Source organism: Mustela nivalis (assembly GCF_964662115.1).
Source record: "Mustela nivalis genome assembly, chromosome: 3".
Taxonomy (NCBI): Eukaryota; Metazoa; Chordata; class Mammalia; order Carnivora; family Mustelidae; genus Mustela; species Mustela nivalis.
In genome coordinates, this window is record NC_139022.1 from 83,816,767 (window position 1) to 83,838,464 (window position 21,698).

Consider the following 21,698-nt stretch of genomic DNA (forward strand, 5'->3'; position numbering starts at 1 on the left):
CAGTCGTGGCTCTAAATGGCTAGTGACCATTGGTCAATACAATCTTCTATTAAGTCAGTGATTTCCAATTGTGCAGGCTAAACCCTAGTAGCCTTGGAGGTAGGGAGATGACAAACTCCGGAGAGAAAGGGACAAAAGCCTTCATTCGTTTTGAAGCAGGTTAGGGTGGTACCAGCTGTGAGTGCTCCCTGAGGCCCCTTCCTGCTGTGGGGAGCCAGGGCTGTCTGCCTCAGGCCCCAGCTGACATCACACCTTCTGAAAGTGAAATGTTTCTTTTCCCTGTTTTTTATTCTCCCCAGTAGGTGGGGAGTGAAACACTGTGAAATCACCCGCCAATGTTTTCACAAAGCCTCCAGGTAAGCCAAACAAAGCCACAGCTCTCACCATTGATGACAGGTACAGAGAGACCTCTCTGTGAAGTCCAGGGCTAAGGAAGCTTAAATGCAGAGAGACAGATGGCCCTTTGCCACTTGGGTGCCCGAGAGGCCATCAACTCAGGAAGTTCTCAGGAAGATGGTTTCAAGTGGACACGGGGACTCCGGTATACACATCCCTCAGCCCCTCCGTGCAGAAACCTGTGATCCACCATGGGCAGGCCCCAACCCGCTACATTGATGGCCCTAGGAGTTAGAATATCTAACTACTAAACAAACAAAATGAAAGAGGCATGTTGTTTTGGAAAGAGAATTTTCCCAGCCAGGATAAATTCTCAAGCAAAAATAACCAAATTAAGCTCTTTAATCTGATTTTACCAAACACCACTAATGTCATGTAATATTCAACCCCTCACATGTATCATCAGTGAATAAGATATGTTCATTAGAAATACTAATGACCCACGTTCAATCCAGCTGCCTTAACCATCTTGTTGTTGGGGGCAAGGATGTGCCGCATTTCCCTACCTGCTTCCCTTTCTTGAGCCCTCTCTTTGTTGGGCTGTTCAAGTAGCCCAAGTTCAAACATTGGGACCAGTCATTAACAATAAGACCAGTGAGAAATAATTAGACCGGGGAAAGTAAGTACAGATACTGAAAGACATCAGGGCAGTTGAATCCTACCAAAAGACTAAGATCTTTGGAGTACTCTTTCAGAAAAAACAGGACACCTGGGTTTTTTTCTGAGCTCTATCATTTCAAGTTTCTTCATTATTTTTGCCATCTCTAAACTATTGACTATTCCAATCCCCTTCCACCTCCATCTCCAGCACATTAAGAATGGTTCCAATTCATTATAGATGGGTGTCCCAAATTCTTTTAGTGATGAGTCAGTAGAACTACAATATGTTGGATCATGCAATTTTGCTTATTTCAAAGGAGGTGTGACATTCCCTCCCCTTCTCCTAGCCCCAATCCCAGGCTTTCAAAGTGGAGCCTCAGGCTACAATTGTAACCAAGCAACTGGAAAGCTTAGCTATTTGCAGACAGGAGCCCACCTCTTGATCGGTGAAAATCTCTATGAAGTTCTGGAAGGAGAAAGAACCGGACTGGAGAATGAGCTCTCCGGTATTTTCAAAGCACTGCCCGGTCAGCACGAGCAGCTTGTGTCGGGCAGCATCCGTGATCATCAGGCGCACCTGAAACAAAGCACAGGGAGCTGAACATGAGCCACACGTAACACCACCCACCATCCCACTCGCAGGACAGGGCTGGCTCTTGCAGGGCTTGACATCCATCACCAACCAAACTCATGCATTTTGCCTGGGGCGGTGGACAGAGCCAACAACTGTGGTCATCTGGTCAACGGGCCCATGAGTGCCACCTTCCATGTTTGAGACAACCAAACCAGTAGTGGTGATTGACTCTCTCCCCACTAGTTTCCTTTTCTTTCACACAGAAGTCTCCACAGCTGTGTCTGCCAGCAGTGAACCGTCTGTGAGATTTAGGGATGTCTCACAGGCTGAGTCACCAAGTACAGCCCAGCCCCCCCACCCCCCCCCGACTGCTGCCTCAGGAAGCACAGATTTCCAGTGACAGTCCCCAGTGAGCACCTCCCTTACAGGACCCCTTTCCTTCCAAGCCATCCAGCAAATGCTCAGCTCCAAATGCCCATCTCCAGTAGGATCAGCAAGGTGCCTGACATTGAACAGAAACAAAAGGCTGTCCCAAACAGGAATCTTTTTTCTCCTCCCAAATGGGAATCTTTTTAATAGAATTGTAAATGGTTTGCACGAAAGAACTCTCTGTTCTTTAAAGTGGCAGGAAGCCAGCCTGTCCTTCAGCTCCAAGCACCAAGGTATTCGTTCCGAGCACAGTTCAGTTCAGCACGAATTCACTGCCAGGCATCATGCTAGACACCAAGGGAGGGATACAAAAGTGAACAGGACATGACGCGTGGTCCCCAAGAATCCCAAGTTCTAATCAAGGAAACACACAAGACCCACGTAATCGTTCCAGCCCCATCTGCTCCACAAGCAAGCCTGGATTCCTTGAAGAAATTCCTTTTTTTTCCTTTTCCATCTCAAGTTGCCTTTACTTCCTAATTCTGTTCATCAGAGAGAGACTGCTAGCCCACCATTTGCCTCAACCGCGCGCCTTCATGCACTGTCAAAGAGGTCCTGCCGATCTGGAGCATTGGAAGTGGGATCACAACAGACTACATAATGATTGCCAAAAAGTGGAAGCTACCCAGTGTCCATCAGCTGATAACTGGATAAACTGAGGGACATCCCCACAATGGAATAGCATTCAATCATAAAGAAGGAATGAAGTACTGATACATGCTACAACGTGGGTGACTCCTGAAAACCTTATGCTGAGGGAAATAAGCCAAGACACAAAAGCCACCTAGTATAGGATTCCATTATCCAAAATAATCCAAAGAGGCAAATCCACAGAGGCAAAAAGTAGATTACAAATTGCCAGCAACTGGGAGGAATGGGGGGGCGTTGGCTAACCGGCTGGGGGTTTTCAAGGGGTGGTGGACGTATTTTGGAACAGAGGGTGATGATAGGCACGCAACTTGGTGCATATACTAAAAACCCATGAATTACACACTTTAAAAGATGGATTTTATTATGAATCATATCTCAATTTTCAAAAAGAAGCTCAAAGCATGGGCAGAAATGTGGTAGATAATAAAGTCCCCCCTCCCCCAGCCCCCAAGGACTGTGGCAGCCTTAACGTCCAAGCAGCACCGGGTTTCAAAATTGCAAACCTGTCATAAAAGAAGAGGAAAAGGGAGCTGCAGCAATTCCTTCTGCCTGGGGGGCCAGGGACTCTTGGCTTCAGCCAAGCTCTTCTCTAACTATAGTCTCGGAAATACCCAGTTATTCTTTTTTGGCAATAATTTCAAATGACAGTAATAATAACATTAATAAGAAGAACAACCAACATTTCTATTTCAGTGCTTACACGCCATGCTCTGTTTTAAGCATCTAAGGCTTCTATTCACATCATAAGCACTGTTGTGATCTCCATTTCACAGAGGTAGGAACTGAGACAAAAAGACAATAAATAATTTACCCCAGGCCACCAGCTTAAAAGTGGCAGAATCCAGGGAGTCCGGCACCCGAGGCCATGCTCCCGATTACCAGGCTATCCTGCTTTTGGGAGCGATTCTAGGGGGGTAAGCAGAATAGCTCTGGAGGGCGCTTGCCTCAAAGATATTATTTTTCTCCAAACCTGTGTCCCAAATGTCCTGTCCTGAGGGCTTGCAGTCTATTTCCCCTGCTACCTCTCAAGCCAGACACCACCGAGCACCACACCCTCAATAAACACCCAAGATTTCATATCCCCTTGCCTCTATAAAATACCCCAGTTCCACCACGCATCTTCCACTTTGTCCTTATGGGGAGGGGCAGTCTGGGGTGGTCCTGAGGTAGAGAACCGGCCACTGACCGGGGGTAAGGAAGCGACCCTGGATCAGAACTTCTCTCTCCGTGGCCTTCTCCTGCCCCGCCCGCCCCTGCCCTTCCAGTCAGGTGGGCGCCGTCCACCAGGTGACACTCCACCCGAGACTCCACGGGGCCACATGCTTACCTCAGTGCTGACGGCTTCATCTGAGGGGTTGATCAGGACCACTGTTTCTAAAACGTCACTTCGGTGATGAAGGATCTTTTGTCCTGTGGACACAAAAACACAGACAAAAAAGGGAGACCTTTAGCTTTTCCCGGTTAAAACTGCCCAGCAGGCTTCAGGGACAGCAGAGCTACCGCTGCTCCAATGTGCACACAGCACAGGGATTCTCCACGCTATCTTGGGCAGCACAATGGGTGTTAGCATACGAGAGCTCAGACCCCGCAGGTTCCTCCCAGAGCTGGGTCCGGCTGTCTGGGGCTCCTCATGCTCTCACAGTCCTCGAATTTGCAGGGTTGCTCGCCAGGCTGCCTCTCTGCGCGTTAATGGCGGGTTTTCATCTGAGACAAGGGGTGGATGCCAGGAAAACTCAACGGGGCTCTTGACATTTCCTTTCTCATGGTAATTGGGGATGTTTCCCCGCATCAGCCTTTCTTCTGGTGAGAATGGTGCTGAGATTAATTAGGAGCCTGATTGTGAAATGAATGACATCCAGAAACCCTGGCTAACAATTACCCAACCTCCAGAATGGCTGTCTGAGGCGGGCTTATAGTCTGTTGGAGTATCCGTTAATTAATTCACTTGCCCAGAGAAAAGTGGAGAAACTGTGAGCAAATGAAGAGTGGAGAACAACTCTCCCGCTGGACAGAGTGGCCAAATTGCTTGTAAAGACAAGCAAAGTCGATGCAGAAAAACAAAGCAAGGTGTTGTGGGGGCGAAGGAGCGTGTCTAAGGAGGGCTGCAGTCCTTTGGCTCCATGTCCCTGATTTCCCATACCTTCAAGTACAACGTTTTAGGGGAATCTGAGTGGCTGAAATCACCCCCAGACGAAGTAGACTGAAGCCTGTGGATGACTTTCTGCATAAACACCCATTCCTTGGACAATTAGACAAAGAATGACTGGGTGCATGAGGGGCCAAAGTGAGCAATATGTGCTCTAGCGGTTCATAAGGAAGAGAGGAGGGCTGTGCACACACGGAGGGGAGACACGTGGTCAGAGGGGACAAGAACAAGTCTGCTGCTCAGAATATGGGGAACTTGGGTGATGAGACAAAATGGAACAGAATCTGCAGGAGATAAACTCCAAAAGAGAGGAATACCAGAGGGCAGAATGACCTTTCCAGGAAAATAGCTGGCCAATTATTCAAACAGCTAAAATAGAACTACTAGATGGCCCAGCAATTCCACTCCTTGGTAGACTGAAAGCAGGGACTTGACCAGATACTTGTACGCCAGTGTCCCGCAGCATGATTATAACAGCTGAACGGTGGAGACAACCCAAATGTCCGCATGTGGATGAGTGGATAAACAAAGTAGAATATAGCCATCCAGTGAAATAGTCCTCGGGCATAGAAAGGAATGGAGTTCTGATACGTGCAACGACACACGTGAACCTTGAGAAAAGGAGGCTGAATGAAAGAAGTCTACACAAAAGAACACGTACTGTATGATCCCACTGACAGAAAATATCTAGAATAGGCTAATTCATAGAGTCAGAGAGCAGATCAGAGGTTATCAGAGGCCAAGGCAGAGGGGCTAGGGAGTTACTACTTACTGGGCACAGACTTTCTGTTTGGGGTGAAGGCAAAGTTGTGGAAATAGAGGTCATGTTGTAGAACATTATAAATGCAACTAGTGCCAAAGACCTGTACATTGAAAATTGGTTAATATGGCAAATTTTGTGTTTATATATATTTTACCAGAATTTAAACAACATGAACAGTACAGTGTACCCAAAACTGTTGAACAGTACACTCTCAATTGATGAACTGTACGATATGTGATTTGTATCTCAAGAACCAGTCTAGGGGCCACAGGGATCTTCCCCTTTATATCAGGAAGGACCAGGAGTACCTCAGAAACAATATGTTGAAATACCACCACCCCATCATCAAACCCATTCTCCTCCATTGTCTGATCTTTCCCAAGAGCTAATATTTCCCCTATATCAGAAATGGAAGAAGCCCACACTAACCCCTAGTGATGTGAGGCACTGTTCTGAGCACCTCACCAGTATGAAGTCACTGAATCACCTAAAGAGTTCTGTGACAAAGGTACTGTGATGTCCCCTCTTATTGTGGAAGACGGTGAAGTCTGCAAAAGGGAATTAACTAGCTCAAGGTCACATAACTAGGGAGTGTTCGAGTCAGGACTGGGACCTTGCACACCTGACCCCACAGCCTCTAGCTACACTCCTCTGCAGGGCTAGTCTCTGGGACTAGGATTTGGAAAAACAGGCATGGCAGACAATGGAAGCCAAGGGAGAGCTAGGAAAAAATCCAAAGGAACAGCAGCAGGGTTGTGCTCAAAGAAGCAAGAAGCCAGAAAGAATTACAACAATATTGGCCAAAAGCAAAAGAAAAGTCAAAGGTGGCAGAAAACTCACACAGAAGAGGGTGAAATTAAGAGAAGGTGTGAGATACTTTGGTCCAAATGCCTGAAAATGAAGAAACACCAAAACAGAACAATATCCTCCAGTTTGAGCCGACGAAGGACTGAGCTTCCGGAAAAACAATTCAACTAAGCCATGAGAAAGAACGTTTATTTATTAGGAATACCAAAATCTATGCTTTTGTTGGGCATCATTTTTTGGCATGGTTGGTTTTGCTTTTGACAACCATATGCATTTAAAGCTAAAATGAAAGAACACCAAACTGAGTAAGTAAATGATAAAATGACCATCAGAAAACCCAGGAAACCATCCCCTTTCTAGGTCCTTTCGTCAGTGGCCTCCTTGAAATGAAGACTTTGCTTGGGAGGTTCAGTAGCTCTAAGTTGACATGAAATGAAGCAAAAGCTTAAGCCAAGGAGAAATGGCCATTTCCTCGATCGCACTTTGGACATGACTGTTTTCAACACACAAAGCCTCAGGGAGCATACTGGCAAGGTATGACTGTAGTGCCAGCTCTATGCTGTAGGAACCCACAAAAGTCAAGGTAGACGCAAGTGGCTCCCTCCCCAGGAGACAGTAAAGGAATCAGAGCCCCTTCCTTCCCTACGTGATGGACACGGCGCCCAACCCTACTCACCCCAGCTTCCAAATGCACCTCTAACAGCCAGCCCCAGGCAGCCCGAGCTCCGCCACCCAAAGCAGGCCCTTCCCCAGACACATTGGAAGTAAGGACACTGCTGCCCAGGCACTCCCTGTCAGGGGGCTTCTTACCATCCACGAGAAGCTCCCTTCCTCTTTGGCTTCATCGCTTGCAGACAAGACAAACGCCATGTGACCGCTGCCGTGTTTACCTCTCCTCCCTCCAAGTCAATTTTCAGACCTGTTTGCTCAGGAATTCAACTAACGAATGTTCTTTTTGTCCATCTTTGGAAACACTGAGAGCGGTGACACAGACGTGCACCATGATGCCATGGCTGCTTCTTCCAACAAAAGCCTTTTTATAGGATTGGATTTAAATGAAGGAGGGGATTTAAAGAGAGAGAGAAGCTTCAAGCTCTTGTCACAGCCGGGCTGCTGTGACAAGATTCTTTCCCTGGACGATGTAACTAGGGGCTGGGTCATCCTGGCATCTGGCAAGTGCGGGGGCTGCCCGAGGGGCCGGAGCCCCGCACCCCCCACCCCGGCATCCCGGTGGAATGCCAGCTCTCCCGGCGGCAGGCGGCTCTGGGCTCTGGCCGCTAGGATGCTAGCAAAGTTGCATATTTGGGGAATGTTTCACACTGGGAAACAGGCCAGGCATTCTGAAGGGGAGGCCACTGCCCTCGCCTGCAAAGGTCTCATTCAGTTGCTTCAGAAAAGAAGTTCCCAGGAAAGAAAGACAACCCAGTTGCAGCCTTTCTCTCTCCCATTATAGTCTGCATTCTCCAGAAAGGGCTCACAGCAGAACCATTAGGGAGCCCCAATGAATAGGTAACTCCGCTCGGCATTGGTCGGAGGGAAGCAAAAGCAGGGGCTTGAGATGCAATGATTGTGTCACTCACTGCTTTGATAAGAAGTCTTTTGAAGACTTCTCCACGAAACTCAGTGTAATTGTGAAGGCTCCATCCTGGGGTGAGTGGGGCAGGGACTTGTTGTGTGACAAAAAAGAAGTCTGTTCCACCTTAGAATCAAAAGAGGATGGTCTGGGGGGACCCCTGAAGCAGCAGGGTCCTTGCAGACAATGAGACCTCTGTCTGTGTGCTCCCAAAGGCTATCTTTGAGACTCAAACAAGCCTGTATTTTTCAGTTATTGCTGGGACTTTTTTTTTTTTTTTTTCAGTTATTCCAAGTCTGACACATTATTTCAATATATGTGTCTTTCAGGATCAGGCTGTCCGTGGGGTTGATGGTCTACTCTAATGCGGGTAACTGTAAAATCTCTGAAAGGAAAATGTTATTTTCTAGGTATAATTGGTGGGATGTTTATGGGGTCTCTTCTCCACAGAGTTGAGTATCTTACCTAAACACACACACGTATGTGCACACACAGAGGTTTTTTGCTGGTTTCTGAGGAGGCTGACATGACTGAATTCAGTAACACCCACTACTGAGGCGCCGCCATCGCCAGTCCCCATAAAATTCAGAACCTTGGCCCCGCCCACAGCTGCCGCTCCTCTCCTGCATGTACCCCACCCATCGGTGCCAGAACACAGTGGCGTAGCAGGTGATACCATCACGGCTGGGGCCAGAGAAAGACCCCCAACAGTCTCAACCCAGACAGGCAGCTGCTTAAAGAAACGGCCCAGCCCAAGGGAGAGAATGCCGGAGCCAGAGTCCGGAAAGCCCGAAGAGGTGGGGGAAGCCCTTGATGAAAACACTGAGGATCGCCCGTAAGAGGGCAGTCACTTGGTATGTTTGAGAATGAGCACATCATTTCCTTTTCTACGGATGATCACAATCCAGAACTGGATTTCCACAACTTCCTTTTCCTGAAAAGTCAACACTTTTTCTTCTACCTGCTCCTCCTGCCCCTTCCCCGGGTAAAAGCCCGAATGGATTTTTTTTTTTTTTTTTTTTTTTTGGAAAAAAAAAAAAAATTTTTTTTTTTTCCATTTTATTTATTTATTTGACAGAGAGCGATCACAAGCAGGCAGAGAGGTAGGCAGAGAGAGAGGAGGAAGCAGGCTCCCCGCTGAGCAGAGAGCCCGATGCGGGGCTGGATCCCAGGACCCCGAGATCACGACCGGAGCGGAAGGCAGAGGCTTTAACCCACTGAGCCACCCAGGCGCCCCCAGAATGGATTCTTTATGGACACAGAATTCGATACTGTGATTCCACCCCAGAAAAACTTCCAATGTGAAGAAGCAAAAACTTAGGGTTAAAGAAGACTGTAGAATTAGGGAAAGCTTAGGGTAAAGGACTGGGATGATTTAGCTAAAAGTAAGGGCTGGGAGAGTGAGAAAAGGCCACAAGCACAAAAGTCTTGATGTTAAATTCTGTTTCTGTTGGAGGGAGAAAAGAAAGAAGGAAAGGCGGGGAAGCAGGGAGGGAGGAAGGAAAGAGAAATAAGAGCCATGAGTTCTTCAATTCTACCTCCTTGCCCAAGTGGATTTTCCAAAAAGGAAACCTCTTCCTTCCAACCTCCACGTCTAAAAAACAACCCCCAGGGTAAAGTTTAGCTGAATGGACAAAATCAAGAAATGAAAGGTACTCAGTGCGGGAACTAAAAAATTCTTTACCAGAGGGTCTGCCTGCAGCTTTTAATAACGGCTTTTCATTTGGAAGAATATCCAGACCCCCTTTCTGCAGGAATCCACATTATAACACAAAGTAAATATGCTAAGAGATGGGGGAAGTTTTGGAGAGAAAGAGTTGGTGTGGAGGGAGAGGAGATGCCTGCATCAGCAAAGTTCTTGTGAATCTTCTTTCCTTCTCTGTCCCTTACAACTAACCTTGGCCCCTACGGGCCTGGTGGGAAGACAGCTCTGGGGCTCTCCCTTCCCAGAGGGAGACAGAGGAAGAGCAAGTCAGGAAGCCTCCAAGCAGCGGAAAGGTTGGTTCCCAGCAGCCTCTCTTGGTTCTCCCTGTGTTCCTTCTATCCCACCTCATCACTTCTAAGCAAGAAGAACAGGAAGAGAGAGACCAAAGGGGGGGTGCACATGTGGTCACAGCACTTCTTCAAGGCCACAAGCAGCAATGTCTTTCCCAGATGTCCCAGCATAGAGCTCAAGGGCGGGTGCAGGAGGGCACAGGGCGCGACCTACCAGAAGCCTCCCCCTTGTTGCCTGGAATGAGAAAGAAATCCCCTCAGACACGAGGGAGAACACGCCCACGAGGCAGGCTCAGCTCAGCTCCCCACTCCTGCCATGGAGGTGCCCTCAGAGAAACACAGGTGCTGGGAGGCTCAGTACCTCCTGATTGCACAATCCCACACTGTCAGTACAGAGCCCAGAAAGCCAGCCATCACCAGGAACCCACCCAGCATCCCTCCTCAGGGAAGCCCAACTCCTAGCGCTGGAAGGAGTCTGATCTCCCAGAGGCCCTTACACCTTAAAATCAACTCGCTCATCTTTATCAGTTCACATAGCTCTCAGCCTCATCCACCTTCCTGAACCACTGTATCTAAAAGAAAGGTTTTCCAGTTGTGATGCTAAGCCTCCCCATTGTAAGAGGTGAGCATGCATCCTGGGGGAGCCATGGGACAGCCGGTGCCGCTGACTCCCCTGCCCCTGGGCAGGCGCGCCCGCCTCCCACCCATGCTCGGAGACTCACTCCCTCTTTGTCTCTGCAGTACAATTAGAGCCCAGTTCTCTCCAGCCTTTCCCTGATTTTCCTGGAAATGGCGTTTCTTTTCTGTTGGGAATAAGCTTGTTTGTTTTCTGCTTTTGTTTCCTCTCTGATGTGTGCTCCCGCATGTCACGTTGCTCTCCAAATGGTCAGTGTGTGTTTTTTTAAGAGAACAAGAACATGGATCCCATTATAAACAAATTCAGGAGATTTCATATATAAATTTTTTTTTAATTGAAGTAAGTTGATCATTGCTTGGGAATGAGACCACTTTTTAAAGATTTTACCTTTGACGTCTTTTGTGTAGCACAGAATTTAATTATTACAGAATCTGAGTCTACACCGATTTTTCTCTACATTTCCTGAACTTAAACTTTTTTCTTTCTTGTTGACATTTGGTTTAGTTTTTCATGTCTTTGCCAGTCCTTCCACCCCATCCTTCTCTTGGGTTCTGTGCTATCTTCTACTCTATGTTTCCCTGACCATTAGACACCCAAATAAGAAAATAACTAAAACAGCCCGGATGCCAAGACTTCCTCCTCGTCCTGTGTTCTCTGCGTGCAGATGCAGACTGAGCCTTGACAACAGGCTGGCAGGCTTGCTCCTAGTGGCAGAGGAAGGCTCATCTTGCATTGTACATCCCCCTCCTGTTCCAATGCCAGGGGGACTGCTCACACTGGGCACAGACCTGGTTGGGGAATGGGACGCCAGGCAGCAACAGGTCTCGTCCCTTTTGCAGGGTCCGCAGCATACCCTCTTTCTCAATCTGCTCTACGGGGCTGTTCTCCCTAGTCCCATTCTCCTCTTCCTTCCACTCTCTCCCCCTTTTTGAAAGGCCTCAAGGCAGAGGAATGAGAATCCAGGCTACCAAGGGTTAGAAGTGGGAGACTGTGGAAGAAATACGTTTGTTTCTTTTTTCTTTTTCTCTATTTTAGGCCCCAGCTGAAAGAAGTAGAAAGAAATACCATGGATGGTGTTGATGAAGGTCTGGCTCCCTGGAGAACACCTAAGGAGAAACAGCAACAACACCAATGTGGGCCCCCACTAGGGGCAAGAAGACAACCTGAAATTTGTTTCTGCGACAAGGTATGGATTTTAGAAGGCTATACAGATGGATGGAAAGGAAAGGCATACCTAGCAAAGGGCTACGTATGACCTGTCAGGGGAGCCAACTCCAGCTGCCATCAAAGCACAGATCCACATCTGTCTAGTACTTTACCATTTACAGTGCACCTTCCTCTGGGTTTGTGCACTGAAACATTGATGATGATGGTATTCTAAGTCTATGAACAGGGTCTTCTGGGTCCCGGCAAGGTAGGAGGTCCCAGTGCCCTGTTCCCTCAACAAAACATGCTGCAGACAAAGAAAAATACTTATGCTCATCATGCATAAGAATGACATGGCTTCTACCTTTAAGATTCGAGGAGTCCAGCAGCCAAGGGGAAACCTCCTACCCACGAGCCTGTGAGAATCTGTCACTCCTGTGGCATAAGAAATCAGAATTTCCTCATCTCACAGAATAGGGAAACCCAAAGGAGCCCTGGTGTCAATTCTAGCCACCCCCTTACTATCTTTAAAGAAGAAAAAGACAGGCCTCAGGGGTGAACAGTGGCCTGTCATAAGTGAGCAACTGTTGTATGTGTGTGGCTGCCCAGACAGTTCTACGCCTGCTGCAGGCAGTTCTACATGGGAACAGGTACTAAACTATTAACAGCACCACCTTTCATCTGTGATGCACTTCATGGTTTATGAAGTCTTATTACAGATAAGAATAAAGTAAGCTGTTAAACTGGGTTTTTAGTCTAACCCATCTGACTCCTGGTCTTGACTCTTGCCACTGCCCCCCGATGCTTCTCAGAATTTTTTAGGAGTTTACACGGTCTAAATCCTTACTTTTTAAAAATAAGATTTGCCTGAGGTACATTTTTCTTACTGTATTATAGGGTACTCCCTGCCTTCAGGGTATAGGTTTAGGAATTCTTTCTGCATTGGGGGCTACCTGCCGTATGGCAGATACTCTACCAACTCTTAGGTTAAACCACAAGATTGCCAATCTCGCCTACATGTCAACTCAAAAATGGTACTTTCCTGTGGTTCAACAGTTAGACCTCACCCTCTTGAGATCAGAGTAGGTTTCAGAGAATGTTTTTTTAATCTTATTGGTCTTCTCCTGGCCTTTTAAGAGATATTGTATTCCCTGTTCACTAACAAAGTGTGAATTATTTAGAGGACACAGTTTTCTGGAGATTAATTCAGGCAAATTAGTGCTACCTTCATAAACTAGCATTGAGATTAAAACATAAATGGGATGCCAGCCTTATCCTGAAGGGAATACAGTTTAGTGGGGGATGCTTGTGATTTTGACAGTGTCTCATTTGGAAAGCATAAGTCAGAAGTCTGATACACCACAGGAGCTCAATCAATATTTGATAAGGGAATTAATAATAAAAATGACTAAGCTATATTGAATACCTGCCCTGGGTCAACCACTGATCTAAGTTCTTTATGTAGGATTATTGCCTTAAATCTGCACATTAACCCTATGAGAAAGGCCCTATTCCCATTTTAGAGCTGAGGAAAATGAGACATTGGGCAGTTCAACAACTGCCCTAGGGAATAAATAGTCAAACTAGGATGGAAACCTCGGTGGTCACAGTCCAGAGTCAGGCTCTTAGCTAATAAGACATTTCATTTCATTTTTTAAAGATCTTATCTTTAAGTAATCTCTACACCTAATGTGGGGCTCAAACTCACACCCCCGGGACCAAGAGTTGCATGTTCCACCAACTAAGCCAGCCAGGTACCTCACAAAACGACATTTGTAAAGGGACGAAGGAAGACATAACAGTTAGTATGATGTGGGGTCTGCTGAGTTTGAGGTTCCTATGAAGGATCCAGGTGGTTCTGCCCAATATGCAGGCAGAAAGGTGAATTTGAGGCTCAGGCCACAGGTTGGACCAGATCTGGGAGGCATCAGTGTATTTTTAGGTGATGTTCTTCGAGAATAAAGAGAGCCTTTTGCTGATAACAGTCTTGGGAAATGCCACCATTTCAAGGGTGGGCCAAAGCAGCAAAAAGCCCCTGGAGGTGATGTGGAAAAAGCACCAGAGAAGTGATGGACCACTGCCTTCTCTGCTCACCTTCCCACCCAGTCCCCGGGGTGACCTGTACCTGAAGTGCCTTCCTGATTTGCAAACTTAATCCACCTCCACAGAAAGGAGAGTCGAGGCTGAATACTTCAAAAACCTTAAATAATCCAATAATAGGGTTCCTGGGAGGCTCATGGGTTAAACCTCTGCCTTCGGCTCAGGTCATGATCTCAGGGCCCTAGGATAGAGTTCCGCATTGGGCTCTCTGCTCAGCAGGGAGCCTGCTTCCCCCCCCCCCACCTGCCTGCCTCTCTGCCTACTTGTGGTCTCTCTCTGTCAAATAAGTAAATAAAATCTTTTTAAAAATCCAATAATAACTCAGACTTGCTTTTCACATTCAACCTAAAATGCACTACTTGGACCTACATATCCACTGCAATGTTACATTGCTTAGCCTGTGGGTATGGCTTTGTTTTCTGTCTGGGACCCATCTGCTTGATGGAGAAAGGACTGGAGGCTGACACTTCTCAGAGTGTGAGATGCCCTGTGATCCCCTGAGGACCTCAGTAAAAATGCAGATATGCCTGGCCCACTCTCAGAAGGCAGGAGTGAGGTCTGGGGCTCTGCATGTCTGCAAACTTTCAGATAATTCTCATCATTCTGTGGCCCCTTCTTTGAGAAAGGAGACAACGTAGACAAAGATGACGCTATTGATCAATAACAACATAGTAAGTGAGCTTATTTAATGTCATCCTCACACTGTTTTTAATGTGTTACTGTCCTAATGGCTGAACATACTGCTAGAATTATTTCCCTTGTGAGCCAATGTGATCCTTAAAAACTCAAACAACTTTTCCCAGTAAGTACTGAGTCTAGGAATCACTTGGCAGTTTTATCTGACATTTAATTTGCCATCAAATCCCTGCCACTGATCAAATCTGGGGAAACTGCCGACCATTCACCCCCATCTATTACCCTTTAGAACCAAATTATCACACCCTTCAACTTCAAAGCCAGACACCTTAAAAACAGAAATCAAATTTGGTACTGGCTATTGAAAAGAAAACAGAAAGGGAAAAATATAAGTAGCTGACATAACAAATATCACTTCTAGTTTCAGACCCCTTGGACACCCTTAGCTCTAAGCCAAGGAGAAATAGCATGGACTGTTGACATTTTTTCCCGGTAAAGTCCCCAGGGGATAGTACTACCTGCAATGAAAGCATCAGGCTAGAGCAAAGCAACAGGCTCCGTTATCTGCCAGGAAGGGACCTCTGAAGGTCAAGATCCTGACCTGGAAGTAGGAGGCTCAAGGGACCGGAAGTGGGGCCTCCACCGCCACCATCTGTAACAGGTAATGGAAAGGTGGATACTCGGGTCTTGTGTGCCAGTTAGAATGAGTAAATCTGGCCATATCTTTTAAAGCATTTGGCCTAAAGCCCCAACCCAACCCAAAGGAAGTGTGACTTTGGTTTTGTTTTAGTTTTGTTAATTTATATCCTGCCTCATTCAGAAGGGGGAGTTGGAGGAGACGGCTGAATCAGCACCTGGTATTTCCCCTGAGCACTATGTCTGTGTTACCCAGTCATGGCCCGGTGCTTGGACTGCCCAGAAAAGTACACTCCATTCCTCCTGACCGGGGTCTTCTCTGTCCTGGGGCTGAGGAGGGACTCTTGGCACACCAGGGTCCCAGCCCTGACTCCTCTGTACTTCCTACTCTTTGCCATCAGTTATGTGCCCTGTCTGCTGACCCAGAGCGAAGGCTCATTTAGAGCCTGGTCCTCAACTTCCCTCAGTCAGGTGCTCTCCTCAGTTCTCTTCATAGTGGACTGACTCCAGAGTGTACTCTCTCAATGTTAAAAGTCTTTTCTTTAAACACATGGCTCCTCGCCATTCTTTCATGATCTCTTGCTGTGCTCTGACAAATGGCCCTAGAATAACCAACATCTTCGCTCACATTTTCCTCCTTAGTATGCTCCTTCTCTTATTCTAAGAGAAGAAGGATGTCTCCCCCACCCACTTTCACATTATTCTTTTCTACTGTCTGTGTGTTGCTCTAACAGGCAGCAGCTGCTGGAGAGAGCTAGTTTTGAGCCCTGGATAAGACATATGAGCACAAAGCCTTGGGTAAACATTGTAGCCCCACTGACTAACGACTGAAGAAGACCATGCAATAACCCAATTTCCATGCAAATCTCACAGAACCCAATAAGGCCTTTGCTCTGAGCATGTCTTCAGAGATTTGGTCACAGGGGATGGTGAGCCCCTGTGTATGGGGTGGTTCCAGCAACTCTTGCTGGGCATAGAGGTAGGAAAAATTTATCACAAGAACTTTCTCCAACTAAACCCTTCATCCATCACCTCATCCTCAACCAAATCCAAACCCCACCCTTTAGCAGTAAAATATCAATTAGAAGAGCAAAAGGGAGCAGTTACGTGAACTAATTCAGTATTTTCTGAAGAACATCATACAGAGTTTGACTTCTTACTGCCTTTCATACCATTTCATACTTTTAGAGGGGAAAAGAGTATGGAATCCCACTTGCTGCTGACTCAGGTCAAATGTGGTATCATATGTTGATAAGTAGAATGCATGACTTTAAAGTCAGCCACTCGGTTTTTTCATTTCACCTAATACCATTTAATTTCAATGAGTTATACTGTTAAAAGTTTACATGAAATAAACCAGTAATTTACAATGCTGATGTATTCACTGAATTTATACTAAGTAATTAAAATTTTCAGTATATCAGATACTTGTGCTAACTGGTCACTGCATTTGTTTTTTTAACCCCAATGGGACAGTTGGCTGGAAGTTTGCTTTAAATGAAGGGGGTTGGGGCACCTGGGTGGCTCAGTGGGTTAAGCCTCTGCCTTTGGCTCAGGTCATGATGTAAGGGTCCTGGGATCAAGCCCCCCTCATCGGGCTCTCTGCTTAGTGGGGAGCCTGCTTCCCCCTCTCTCTCTCTGCCTGCCTCTCTGCCTAGTTGTGATCTCTCCCTCTGTCAAATAAATAAATAAAATCTTTAAAAAAATAAAAAATGAAGGGGGTTGTTGGAGGACACCATTTACTACTATGTCTTAAAGTAAGTTCTCGAACTTACTTAAATCTAATCAGTCCCTTACAGATCCAGTTCAACTTTTATTTCCTCTGGAAATATCTCCTGTCCCCTTCAACTCCCAAAGTTGTCTCTTCCCTCAAAATTCTAATGGTGGTTAATGGTCTCTGTATTATATACCTCAATTAGAGGAAGTGTATAAAAATTTATACAAGCCAACTAAACGAGAATGTCTTAGTTAACAAAATGCTCTCACGTACTTGTGAAAATCACGTGCACTACCTCATTTGGACTTCCTGTGAAGTTGGCAATTTCCATGCAAATCTCACAGAACCCAGATCACACATTCCACCTATAGACATTTAGGTATTGATCGTCTTTTGCAAAACAGGACAACCAAAAATATAGATGGTTACAGTTGCACATACCACTACCCATGCAATTTCTGAACAGGATTCAACATAATCATGCGGGTGGAAATTCAGCCTTTAGAAAAATGAGTAAATCAAGTGATGTAGGACCTTTCAGGCCGTGGAAGATATACCCCTGAGTCACCATTAGCAGAAAGCTCACTGCCATATAAAAATTAAAAGGAAGCACTGTCTACTTCTTTTTATGTGATTAGGGCCCCAAAATGTCCCAAAGTGTCGAAAGTTTGTTTTTATTTTTTCACAAGTACACTGAATTTTGTCTCTGGTCATCAGCCCCTCCTTAGGACTCCTAAGAGAATTAAGATAGGGCGTCATTAGGAAGAATTCATTTTGACTTTATATTCAACTACAGGTCTTCACAAGGTCACTACCATAGGGGTGACACCACATGTCCCCATACCACACTTGACCTTCTCTAGAAGATTGTAGCCGAACAACTATATCTGCAGATCTAGGAAAACTTGATGCAGGAAACAAGGAATCAAGTCAGGGCCACATATTTAGTTAATATTGACTTGACAAGCAGAGATTGGTTTCTGACACAATTCTATTAAATCTAGCTAAGGGACATTTTTAAGGTATTGATAAATGCTTTCTGAACCAAGACATTATTTTTCCTGAGGATAAAGTCCCCAAACCTACTGAGCAGAAGTGATTCAGTCAGTCACTCAACAAAATTCTACCCTCTTTGTCTTCTTTTAAGAAAGACTAAAATTCTGGTGTAGAATGAGTTCAGGGAGGAAGACAAATAAACTGGGGGCTTTGGAAAAACATGCTTCTCAGAAAATCTCCAGATTTCCATTTCCACGAGAATTAACAGGTTTTCATAAGAAAATGAGCATGCATAAAATCACTTTCCACATTCCTATCGTGCATGATTCTCTATCAGTGGTTTTTTATGTACTTATACCCTTAGAATATATGCAGTTACCCATAAGCATGCTAAGTTTTTAGGATGAAAACTCTTTGCTCTTTAACAAAGTGTACAATGGGAGTACATTCTGTCCCAGCAAAAATGCTGACGGGCAAGCCAGCTCTAGAGAAGAACGGACTGACTCAGGCTCCCCAGGGTGTCCTCTGCCGGAGCTCCAGAGTATAACCGAAAGAAAGAACATCTGCATCTGCTCCAGAAAGCAGCACTGAACACTCTCCCGTTGATTTTGGAGTGAGGTTGTCATGGGAGAAAGTAGAAAGATGAAAGGGGCACGCAAAGGATGTAGAAGGCCCTATTCACTCAGTTTAAGCCACATATCAGAAAAATTCAAGGATTCAAAACTAAGGGCTGGAAAGGCAGAAGTTGGGCACACCATCAGACAGTGAAGACAGAAGATGGATGAGAGGACAGAAAATGAAAATAGAGGTTCCTCCTACTGGCATTTGACTACCTATTCCGTATCTTTTGCGCACTGTGGCTAAATATTTAATCTTAAAACAAAAGTTTCATAGGCATGTTAAAACATCTGGAGAAGCAGCTCAAATTTATGTCAATTTTTCCCTCAGAGGATATAACCGGATGCTCTGCTGTGTCTTCTATACTGTTCTGGAAAATATCGGCACTGCCTTTCTTTCATATCCAGTAAAACGCATTAGGAAATTCCCTAAACGTCTCATGTCTATAAATTTGCTTTGAAGAATGAATTACATCTTTTTCGTATTATGAAAAAAATTAAGGGTTCTTGCAGTAAAGAAAAGAAGTCCAATGTCCAATACTTCAACCTTTGGAATTTTTATGTCAGACGTGAAAAAAAAAATTTTCTGCCCCAGTCCATTTTTTCCCAATATAAAATGCCTGTGCACCTTGATAAGCTTCATTAAAGAAACCATTATTTTAATATGATGTTTTTTATATGGTTTTTAAAAATTTGATTTAAAGTAAAAAATGATAGTCGCCCAGGGCTATCTAATCAGACACTAGATTTACATGGTTTGACAGGTAAGAAAAAATACTTAAAGTCCTTCCTATTAATGGAAAATTAATTTAGGTGGGCTCAATTGAGTGCCCTCTCGAATTTGCATCCATCTTATAATCTACACAGAGAGATGTCTTATCCAGAGAAGTCACAAAGAGAGAACCACCTCATACTTTCTAATTAATATTTCCTGGAAGTGATCTAAGTACTCTGGGATTTCATCTTGCTAATTTTCAATTCTTCCCATAGGTGGAATTTTTGCCATGGTTAAAAAAATCCAATTAACAAACTTCAGCCTATGGAACAGACGCTGCAGAAAGCACACAAAGAACATCGTATCTTTCTTTTTGCTTTTTTTTCTCTAAAACTTGCGTGGAAAAGACAGGTGCCTGCTGGGCACCTTGTACATTTGCATCCTCTGTTCTCCTTTGTTCCTTCTCTCTGTTTCTGTAATGTCTACATTTTGGCCTTTCTGCACTGTCTCTTTGGTTTCAGAGCTTTCCCACTGAGCATTTCCCATGCAAAGAAGAAAGAAAAAAAGAAAAAAGAAAGATAGCAATTAGCATACATTATGTAGCTGTACCAACTAGGCAGCTCACAAACACATCTATGAGAAGGACAAGTGGGTCCTGTTTTGTCTTGTCTCCTGGACTGTCTTGCCTTGCTCACAGCCTGCCCTTTGCCAGCCAGAGACGCGCGTCCTTTCCCTTCATCGGCTCGCAGCCTTCCCAGCCCCTGCACAGCCCAGCCAGCTTCACTGGCTTGAAGTATTTAATGAGTTTCTAATTCAGTTTTGGCTCTGGAACCCAGCCAGCTACTGCTGCCCGGGGCTTACGTTTCCCTTTATCCATAATCAGAGTAGAGCTGGAAAGACAGGTCCTGTCACTCTTGGACTTTGATGGGAAGGATTCACTCCCCTTCCCATTACCACATGGCCTTGCTGACTGCAGACAAGCCAGGAGCTAAGCCTGTCCCCTCAGAGAGCAGGGGGAGAAAGAGGGAGATGCACTCCCGGGTGCTTGGAAGCAGCTTCTAGGGAAGGAACACTGCTCTGTGGTCACTGGACCTCAGTCCATCAGGACAGGGAGAAGAACTAGACTACATTGAATAGTTTTGGGGTCAAAATTCCATGCATTTTACATACAGGTGCCTGTCACTTAACAGGATGCTGGAACATTCTCCACCGTGGTTCCAGTGGCCGACTCTCTCCATGGGCTCACATACCGCCCTTACTCCCCTGGATGCCCACGTGGGTGATGAAAAAGCAGTTGCTCCTCAGAGGAGGGCTCTGGATTATCCATAGATGTTATTACTCTGGGGGAAATTGTGGAGGAAACATTCTGGGACTTAAAAAAAAAAAAAAAGAGCTGATTCGTGACTCATCGGTGATTCTGTTTCTATGTTTAGCTCCATGAACCACAGCGAGGGTGTGTTTCAATCTATTCTACCTGGCCTTCCTGGGGGGTTGCATATGCTGTTTCCTCTGTCCTGAATACTTGTCCCCTCCCATTTACTTGACTGACTCCAATTGTTCCTTCTGGTCTTGGACACACAGGACCCCCTCTAGAAAGGACACCCCCGCCCCCACTGAGCGCCTCATCCCAGACAGCGGATGCTCGCGTCCTGTGACCCCATCAACACCACACAGAGCTTCTGCACGCAGTAAGCACTGAGTGCCACTGTGATGCGGGAGATCAGATTTGAGATGGAATCTGGTGTTTTCTTACAGAGGGATGCTTGGGCATTTATTTCATATTCACGAGTGGAGAGGAATGTGTGAAAAAAGTCTCTCTAACTGAAACTGTAGCTCAAGGTGTTTGAAAAGAATACAGTGATATTGATTGAACAATGAATGCAGAAGAGTTGAAAAGAGGCTTTGCAAACAAGGCAGACAGGAACAGAGACTGATTTAGACTAAAAGTCAGAGTGCGCTATTTTTAAATGGCTGCATAAATGCATCCCACACAAGCTATGATTCTACCTATTCGTAAATACCCAGGAACAAGTTGTTAAAAATAGGTAACTGACTGAATCTAGTCATTAAATAAATGACTATATTTTACTTACAAATATGGGTTTCAAACCCAATCAACTGATAATTTAAAGCGGTTTAGAGTCAAAGCACATTCCCAAAGACTGGCTGAATGGGGCTGGTTATCGTATGAGGTAGAAAGGTGCCCACTGTGGAGATGGATATGAACTAAGAGCCAGTGGTTCGCCTAGAACTAGCAGTCCTAGAACGCCGGCTCCTGATTCTGCCAACCTTCAGAAGCTCATGGAGTACTTGTTAAAATTACAGAGGACTAGGTCCGATCTAGACCCGGCAAATCAAGATCCTTAGAGTCAGGCTTAAAACCAGGAGTTTTACCAGATGATTCTGATTGCCAGACCACTTTGAGAGGCTTTAGGAAGGCTTCCAAAGAAGACAGCGTCTGGATGGGACATACAAGATGGTGAGTGAAATGAAGCAAGAAGATGCATAGCAGGGAAACTCCAAGCCCTGGGAAATACATCCTTGGGGATGAGATTGACATGGAG

At 45.6% G+C, this 21,698-nt stretch overlaps 1 protein-coding gene across 2 annotated transcripts in view; it reads right to left on the minus strand.

The window, feature by feature from the left end:
* Window positions 1–21,698, minus strand: part of MAP1B (microtubule associated protein 1B) — a 96,443-nt gene that overhangs the window by 20,170 nt on the left and 54,575 nt on the right. The window contains exons 1-3 of one of the 2 annotated variants that reach the window (XM_082722931.1): window positions 7,177–7,637; window positions 3,978–4,060; window positions 1,433–1,573 (exon numbers count right to left, since the gene is read on the minus strand). In XM_082722931.1, the coding sequence (XP_082579057.1) occupies window positions 1,433–1,564 (132 nt within the window). In that variant the 5' untranslated portion in view covers window positions 1,565–1,573; window positions 3,978–4,060; window positions 7,177–7,637. Of the gene's footprint in view, window positions 1–1,432; window positions 1,574–3,977; window positions 4,061–7,176; window positions 7,638–21,698 lie in introns of those variants that run through there. The other variant, XM_082722930.1, reaches the window with a different exon arrangement.